This window comes from Acanthopagrus latus, chromosome 11, assembly GCF_904848185.1.
Source record: "Acanthopagrus latus isolate v.2019 chromosome 11, fAcaLat1.1, whole genome shotgun sequence".
NCBI lineage: Eukaryota > Metazoa > Chordata > Actinopteri > Spariformes > Sparidae > Acanthopagrus > Acanthopagrus latus.
In genome coordinates this window covers 848374-857602 of record NC_051049.1, presented here as the reverse complement: position 1 = coordinate 857602, position 9229 = coordinate 848374, and the positions used below count along the sequence as shown (strand labels likewise).

General features: G+C 42.9%; 2 protein-coding genes across 9 annotated transcripts in view; one reads left to right on the top strand and one right to left on the bottom strand.

Annotated features, from left to right (window-relative positions):
• Positions 1-678: 678 nt before the first annotated feature.
• tm2d1 (TM2 domain containing 1) lies at positions 679-7119 on the bottom strand. The gene is made up of 7 exons (XM_037115875.1): positions 6957-7119; positions 5614-5687; positions 5032-5140; positions 4676-4767; positions 3079-3152; positions 1792-1930; positions 679-839 (listed from the first exon to the last, which is right to left on the bottom strand). The coding sequence occupies exons 1-6, from the start codon at positions 7088-7090 to the stop codon at positions 1820-1822; spliced, it is 594 nt and encodes a 197-aa protein (XP_036971770.1). The 5' UTR covers positions 7091-7119; the 3' UTR covers positions 679-839; positions 1792-1819.
• Positions 7120-7191: 72 nt separating this feature from the next.
• patj (PATJ crumbs cell polarity complex component) overlaps positions 7192-9229 on the top strand; it is an 87354-nt gene continuing 85316 nt past the window's right edge. For 3 of the 8 annotated variants that reach the window (XM_037115842.1, XM_037115843.1, XM_037115841.1), the window contains exon 1: positions 7718-8195. In XM_037115842.1, the coding sequence (XP_036971737.1) occupies positions 8128-8195 (68 nt within the window). In that variant the 5' untranslated portion in view covers positions 7718-8127. Of the gene's footprint in view, positions 7216-7581; positions 7653-7717; positions 8261-8544; positions 8787-9229 lie in introns of those variants that run through there. The other 5 variants (XM_037115850.1, XM_037115844.1, XM_037115845.1 and 2 more) reach the window with 5 other exon arrangements.

Below are 9229 nucleotides of genomic sequence, written 5' to 3'. Positions count from 1 at the left end.
TATTTCCTGAAGTTTCATCAGCTCTCAGTCTTTTCAGAGACCCTGTTAGCATCAGCGCTACGACACGATGCCGTCTGTCTATTTGCACATGACAGGAGCAGGTGGGCGGGAATAGATGCGTTCAGTCATCTCTGATTGGTCCAAGATAGCTCGTCAATCTTTTGTAATGTGTTCACTGGATACTGAATAACCCATTTTTAAACAACTCTTACGTTATGTTGAGTAAAATAACAATATTACAATACTCTTATAGTTGGGTTTGTTTCTTCTCTACGTCACCATCATGCAGATCACACACTGCATTAACAGCACAGATGTTTTAGGGTCAAAGTTGGAATAATTTCCCCATTTGAAAATAAAATAAATGATTGTATCATCATTATAAGATGCATTCATGTGTTCATTATAATGATGCAGCTGGTAAAGAGGAGCTCATTTTAATGACATCATGAACCGTCAGTGGTTATAATCATCGGATCTCTTTTTACATTTTGTTTTAATAATCTGAATCTGCAAAGTAACTGAAGTTGTTCAAATAAAAAATGTTGTGGAAAAGAAGTCAAACTTAGATTCACAAGTAAAGAAACTTTATTTACAACTTTTCATGGAAAAACATCAGAACTTAAAGACAAAACATCATAATTTATTACAACAAAATCATTTTAAATAAAACAAATGTGCAGGTAGAAACAGAAGAGGATTTAATAAGTGAAACCTGTCAGCAGATCAATTTAAAATCTGATGGATGATTCTGACTGACCAGCAGGAAACAGCTGAAAACACGCGGACTGATCCTTTAAATGACTCCTGAACAGTCGTCTCTGCGTCGCTGTGACGACCTGAGGAGAGAGAGAAGACACGTTAGACTAAACATGGACCTGGACCTGGATCCACCTCAGAACCAAAGCACAGCAGCTAGCCTGATGCTAACAGTCTGTGTGCTGCTCCGTAACTGACCCGAGTAAGCAGCCGGTACCTTCGGTTCTGGCTGCTGCTGCGATCACTTGGAACAAAGTCCAGAACACAAATAAAGAAGAAAAATCCTGCCGACACTCGACGATTTCAAATGAGACAAAACCGGATCGAACTCCTGCTGGTGTCGCTTCTTTAATCCCTCAGAGACTTCCCTCAGGTTGACTTTACACTCTGATATTTAACTGATCTGTGCTCAGACAGGAGTGTGTGTGTGTGTGTGTGTGTGTGTGTGTGTGTGTGTGTGTGACCTTGAACAGTGAAGTTTAACTGTGAATCAGTTCTGACACGTTCTGAACCGCTGGGAGGATCTGGAGGTCCAGTCTTTCTCTTTTGTTTGTTTCTCTCTGCTGTTTTGCGGAAAGCGTCACACCGGATCTGCTCAGGAGCGATTAGCAGCACGAGCTTCACGCCGTGCACTCTGGGAGGAAATGGACTCGAGTCTTTAAAGGACACTGTGGGTTGTAGTTTCATGATTGGACTGGCTGGTTACTGGGTCTGTATCGACGGCTGTATTGATTAACACAGACGAGTAGAGAACTTCCTGCGGCTCCACATCACTGAAGAGATTATGGTGCCAAAATTAAAGTTCTCCCAAAAACTAAAGCTCAGTCATCATCATCTTCTGTGATGATGAAAGTCGGCTGAAGGTTTTTAATTCACAAACATTTCTGAAGCTTCACAGTAAAACAGCAGAGTAGAACTGAATCTTTATTTTTGGGAGAACTGTTCCTTTAACAACATTAGTTATGTGCTGTGTGTCAGAGCGAGACAACAACAATGTTTCTGATTCTAATCTCGAGTCTGTTCTGAACTCACAGCTTCCTGTGGGCGTGTCCAGGTGTGTTCACAGAGACAGGTGAGGCTTCCTGTAGGTCTGGTTGGTGATGGACAGGCGAGTCAGTCGGGCGCCGTAATAATCCACGATGTAGTTTGACCCGTCAGCTGGACCCACGATCTGCAGGGGACAGAACACATGACACAGGTAACGTCTGACACACACACAGGTGGGAGATGAACACAGACCAGGACCCTGATCACACTGATCACCTCTGAGAGCAGATACCACTTCTGATGATCAATCGATCAGTTGTTTCTAAAATGCACTGAAACGTTGATCAGTGTTTCGTCCTCAGATGTTTTGTGCTGTCGACATCACTGAACAGAGACTTTAATCCGACAGAATCATTCTGTGTTTTGGAGCTCTGAATTAAATCTAATTGTGATGAATTTCTGACAGTTTACGGACTCGACAACTGATCGAGTGTGAAACTGAATCGTGAGTTGAAGCCTTACAGTTGGTGAGATGTTCATAAAAGCTTTCAGAGATTCTCAGACGTTTCTCACCAGATAAATAACTTTCCAGCCTGTTAGCTCAATGTTTACATTAACTGCTGGGTTTAAAATCCCTGATCCGTCAAACATGGCCGAGCATTAAGCGTCATGTTCAGTCTGACCATCCATCGCCGGTCGGTCCGCTCCACACCTTCCTGTGATGGATCTCCAGCCTCTATTATCTAAAACGTTTGAACAGGAAGGAGTGATTCGTCCCTTCACCTCCCGTTTCCCTCGCTCCATCCGTCTGTCTCCGTCCTCTCAGAGTCCATTAGGAACTTCTGGAAGCATCATTCATCCTGAGGGCCTCAGAGAGACGCAGCGCTGCGCCACGGATGGACGTAAATAATAATCAGAAGGTCGACGCCTGTTTATTCATCAGGCTCGCCGGTCGTCCCCCCGCTGGGCAGTTAGCCGCTAAAATATGAGGCTCCGCCGCCGCGTGCCACGCTGAAATGGATCCTCTGGGAAACAAGGAACTCTTCATCACAGGTGTCACTCTTAAAGAGGACATGAAACAAGAAGTGTGTGTGTGTGTGTGTGTGTGTGTGTGTGTGTCTTCAGTCTGTTTGTTCTGTATCTTTACAGACGATCTATGTTTTTAAAGCAGCAGCAACATTTATTCATAAAAATGTTTTCAACGCTGAAATCTTAAACATGAATGTTGATTTTAATATTTTGACAAAATACTTTCACGGTCAAATTTCAACAGCAGATGGATTTTGTCATAACGTGACAGACTGACCAGCACCTGTCTGGTTTGTGACTCACCTGCATGGCGATCAGTATGAAGTCGATCAGAGTGCCGATTCCACAGAAACCAACAGTGCAGAACTTCAGCAGGCCTGAGACACACAGAGAGTCCAAGTTTAACTATGACCATTAGAAATAAACTTCAACAATTTAAAACAAAGAGTAAAAGTCTGAAATCAATCAAGATTCAAAAACTGTTTCCAAAGTCTTGATTCACATTGTTCTTATTATTCTATTAAACAGTGGCAGTGTAGAAAACATTTCTCCAGTTCAGAGCAGAGGACGCGACTGAACAGAACTTCTGATCTCAGTGAACTGAGTGAATAAAACACAACAAATTGTTTGAATTGATAAAGCTTCCGTGTTCCTGCTCTCCAGAGGATGAACCCAGCAGGCCTGCCTCTCTGTCCTGTAGCTCCACCTGCAGGATGAACATCAGGACGTCTGAGCGTGCTGCGGCTGTAACGACCTCTGCAGCCTGCAGGAGGCGCTAACAGCAGGCTACGCTGCTAAACGTCGCGCTCTGTTCCTCTCTGTGTCTGTGTGACTGTTTCTGTGACGCTCTCCAACAATCCGCCTGTGAAATCAATTTTTTTGAAAGAAATCTGACTTGGCTCGGCTCAGCTTGGCTCGGCCCGGCCCGACCTGTGCCAGATCGGACCAGGTGTTCGTCAGTGCAGCTGTCCTCCATCCAAACCCCCCGACAACACACGCAGCCTTTGTGTTCCTGCAGGTGTCTCATTAAAAGAAGGACGAGAGCGGCCTCAGTCTGCTGATAATAACTCATCCTTGTTGTGGTAATCATAACTGTTATTCTTCAGGTTATTATGGTCTGTTGCGTGTAGATCAGTGAAACAAAGAATAATTGAATTCCATCTGAATTCAGGCTGCAAAACCACAGAAACATGGAAACAGTTAAAGGACGAGGCCGCCCATTTCCTCAGAGCTCAGCTGCAGGAGGAGAAATCCTGTGTAAAGCTGAATTCAGACCAAATGTGACATTTCTGTGACTCTGTGATCGGATAGTGTGATGGTGAGGAAGGACACGGCTGAGGAGCGTTACTGTCCTGGAACTGAACCTTCAGTGCAGTATAATGTCCTGGCATGACAGGAAGCGCCATGTCGAGCACCGGGGCATCTCAGCCATTTCATAACGCGCGTTACAACAAAGTAAAGGAGAGCAGCTGGTCCAAAAACACAGATTTATGAGGCGTCGTCATGATGAGAAGGTCCGGTCTGATCCTGAAGAAGAGAGTCTGCAGAATTCATCCATACATGATGTGTTGTGATCCACTAAAGTTAGACACAATGATAAACTCGTGGTTGATCGAGTTCTCACACAGGTTTTTGATTCCTGAAAGCAGAACTTTTACATGAACTAAGAATGTTTAAATTTGAACAGCGAGTAAAAATGTTTATGAGCTGAAGTGCCAACAAAGATTTCAGTTGTCCTGGAAACACTCTGAGACACTCTGCGTCCTCGTTCTGAGTCATTTACCTCAATGAGGTTAAACAAATAAATAAATACAGATTATTGAACATGACGATTATCTGTGTGTGTGTGTGTGTGTGTGTGTGTGTGTGTGTGTGTGTGTGTGTGTGTGTGTGTGTGTACCTAATGCAGGGTATCCCAGGTAGAAGCGGTCTGCTCCCAGCCAGCCGAGAAACAGTGATAAAGCCACAGCTACTTTGTAGGAATAGACGCTCCTGAGAGGAAATAAACACTCATTATTATCAGACTAATCAATGAGACAATCACAGTCATCATAATCAATCAAAATAGATCATGACAATCACTTTCATGTTAATGTTTTTGTCAAAATTCAGTTAAAATGTTCTAAAATGAAATAACAAAAATCTGATAATACAACCCTGCAGCCGACAGTTTCTCCTTTCAACACAAAGCTGATGCTGTGTGTGTGTGCGTGTGTGTGTGTGTGTGTGTGTGTGTGTGTGTGTGTGTGCACTCACACATTCCTGCAGGGGATGGTTTTGTTGAAGCCCACCTCCTCCCCGCTGAACCTGAACTCCGTCCCGTTAGAGAGCCGACAGCTGATGTTTGGAGCTGGGAGGCACTCCACTGAACACACACACACACACACACACACACACACACACACACACACACACACACACAGTTGAGGCTGTCAGTCAGTTGATAAGACTGATCAGGCTGATTTCAGCCTTGTTCTGTTTTAGCTCATTTTTATTTTTGGCTCTTTTTAAATCTCATCTTTTATATTTTGTCTTTATGATTTTTAATATCTAATATTGGACGAAGGGTTCTTTAGGAATAAGCTTCTCTCACCAACAGGTCATGAGATCCTAGAGAAACTGTGCTGGACACAAAAACACACAGAAACAATTCACTGATCATCGCCTCCTTCATCTGAACTGAGCCGTCTGCTGTTTCTTTATGTCTCCAGCAGGACTGAAAATGTTTCTTCCAGCTTCTTCAGTCCACAAACATTTTCAGGCCACAGACTGATGAAGATGAAACATCAGAACCATCACGGCTGTCAGAGTGACGTGGTGTCGCAGTGTCTCACTCACCCCAGGCCGTCATGCCACTGCAGTTCTCCGGCTCCTGAGTGGTTTCATCTATCTTTGGATCTTTACAGAGATACATGAGGAGAGTGAAGGAGTCTGAACCAGCAGCTGACCCACTCAACATCAAACAGCAGGACAGACTGACAGGAGCTGCTGCAGTGTGATCAGTCAGACAGGGATCAGAAATGATGTGTGCTAACTAGTGTTGTTAAAAGTATTGATCAATCAAAGAAATATCAATTCAGAATATTTCACTCAGTCAAAAGACTTATTTTCTGTAGTATCTATAGATACACCATGCCAGCTGCACCTCCTCGCTGCTGCAGCACCAGCGAAGCCCCGCCTCCTCCTGAAGTAAGTAACTGAGATGTTGTTGACTTTAAATTAAAATCCAAAATGTTGAGCCCTCAAAGTCCTCAATTTCTTCCCGTAGTATCGATCATGGTACTGAACATCAATTTTGCCAACACAAACACAGTTTTATGTGCAGGTGAAACGATGATGAGATGATTAAATATCAGTCAAACAATTGTGATGATGAAACAAACTGTGATCGCAACAAGAACATTATGTGGGTTTTAAAATGTTCGGAATTTCTTTTAAGCAGTTTTGTTTGCAGAAAGCCTTCATGATGTGCGTGTATTACTGTGCAATTATCTGTAATGTCACAACCCACCTAATGCATCTTTAAAACATTAATAAGCAGCTGGTTGTTTCCTCTGACATCAGCTGATTATAAAGTTAGAACACAGATGACATCAGCTCCTGGAGGAGTTTGTCTCTTGTTACTACATTAAAGGATAATTCCAACAAAAATAAAGACAAAGTTGTAATTATTGTGTTGGAAATGCTCAAAGTTTGACGTGTTTGTGTTCAGTGGACCTATTACAGAGCTTTTATAACTTTTGTGTGGAATATCCCTTTAATATAGAGACGTTTACAGCTGAGGTGCAGTGACGGTTCACAGTCTTTATCTTGACCTCGCTGGTTAACACTGAACACAACAGAGACATCTGTGAGGCTGGACTGTACATGACAGTGTCATCGATGTGAAGCTACAGTTTGTGTCTGATCGATTCAAAGAATATCTGGGAGATTAAAAGACTTCCTTCACACACAGCTTCATATCTGTACAGCAGATCACTGTCCTAACGTAAAACAACACATAATACAAAAGCAGCTGCCATACTGCATCTCACACAGCTGATATTTATGTATGAAACGTTAAAGTTTAATCTACAGACTGTTAGATTTTAAATGATGCTAAGCTAGCTGCTGCTAACGTTAGCGACGACATGTCTCCTGTTAGATGTGAGTTATAAACAGAAACAGTGATTAAAGGATATTGTCCAAGTCTTAAGTTGTCGCAGCTGTCCGCCTCCTCCGCCAGGACGAGCTTCAGGTGAGAGTAAACACAGTAAAATAAGAGGCTCCATATCCCGGAGCGTAAACAAACCAGCCGTCTTCGGGAGGCCGCCATGTCTGACTCTGTCACGTGACAGGATGATGCATTCACGACTATCCGAAAAATGGGAATTCTACGGTCTAAAGCGCATGACGACAGAAAAACCAAGAAAGCGGTGATGTTTACCCACTAAGTACATGGTAAGATTAAAGTGTTTTATTTCAGTAAAACGTACGTCTTGTTTGTAAGTACATTTACAAAGTAGTTGGCTTGAACGAGCTGCCAATGATAGTCCCGTGTATATAGTCTGTCTTTTCATTACATGTATTAAAATATTGAAATAAAAAGTTCATGTATAGCGCCTGTAAATAGGCAACGTAAAGCAAAACCCTGCAGTAAATAACAAAAAAGAACATTTAAAATGTATATAAGAAAGAGTTGAGCAACCAACACATTTGCTTTATACGATCTTCTAGAAGACCATCATTTCTTTGCTCTTCGCTCCACAGTTATTAAGGGATTTATACACGTTTTCCACGTCAATCCAAACCGTTTATATTCGCTGAAGTCCTCTATTTCCGACAGTTCTCGAACGCACCATTAAAGCGACACTAGTGCCAAACTGGATCCAGTTCATGTGAGTTTCACACCAGTTCAAAACCCTTTTAAATCTGCCTGTTGTCTGTTAATTCGTCACTGACCTGCGGCTACAACAGTCGACTGTTTATCCGCTCTTCATAACACAACACGGGGTTCGCCACACGCGGTTTAACGGGCTCATTTAGCATGCTAGCAGCGACTAGCCGACAGTTAGCGAACTGCTGTGTTGCTGTTAAGTTCTCCAGCTGATGGAGGAGAAGTTGTTTAATGTCGGTTTCAGTCTGTTAACGGTTATAAAACCAACGACAAGTTCAGTGTGATGTTGTCGCTTAAATAATAACGAGTGTTTTCACACGTCGCAGCTGGTTGAAGAGATTTTTTTCTTCCTTTTTTAAAAGTTTGATGCACCTGTCGTGAGCTGAACCTGCTGTCAGCTGCCGACACAGTACAGCTCTGTTTAACACATACATTGAGAATATATTCGATATGAGGGCCAACAGGTGTATTTATTGATGAGTTTCTACATGTCGTGTCATCCCCTCCCCGCTGAGCCGCTCAGTTTCGCTTCCTGGTTTCTCAGGTGAGCTCACAGGTGAGCTGCCGCACACAATCACAGCCTTGAGCGTCGGTGAGAGCTTCAGCTCGGTGTGTGTCTCATTATTTCATGTGAAGGTTTTGGGGAATGTGGTGAAGTTTGCTCTCCCTCATGTGGGCTGATAAGGTGCAGCCTGGCTCTGACTGTGTCAACATGCTAATGAACGCTGAGCTAAGAGGCCAAGAGGCACCTGAACGCAGCACAGAGGAGCTGCCTCATAAACAACCATGTTAGTGAAAGACGTCAGGTGTGCACACATGTGGAAGTTAACCTAGTTCCATGTTTTCAGGCGTGTACTGTGTTTAAACGAGCAGGTGTTGCACAAACTGTTCAGGTGAGACTGGAAACAGGATGTTGTGTCAGAGAGGAGCCCAGGTACAGACCCGCAGAGGATCATTCACCTGTCTGGTGCTTTACTCCTCAAATAGTTACTTCTGAAACTATTACTTGTCTGATATGACGGTGAACTGAATGTCTTTGGGCTCTGAGCTGTTCGCTCTCGATGAAGGTGACTAACACACAGAACCATTGACAGGAAGACAGAAGACAGACAGCTGGAAACAAACAGTCTGACAGGTATCAGATATCTGATCAATATGTGAGGGTAATCAATGTGGCCTTTTCAGTGTCAGTACCCATTATTAGAAATCAAGGACACAGATTACTGATATTTGGGGCTGATATTCATTTAAAGTTTAAAAAACAAAACACTATTCAAGTAAATGTTTAATGTTTAACTTTACTTGAGTATTTCCATTTTCTAGTAAGTAAGTAACAGATTCAGATCACTTGGTGTTTACAGGCTGTTAACTGTGATGTGTAGCTGATCAGATGGTGCTGTTGGCGGGACGTGTGTGAGGAAGCTGCATCTTACTAATGTGTGTCTTCATGTTAATTTTCATTATCAATAAATCTGCTGATCGATCAGTGAAACATTGATTGGTTTAGTCAGATGACTGCCGGCTGCCAGCTGCTGTTTTTTGGTATATGAGGCAAATTAAAAGTACTAGATTTTTAAA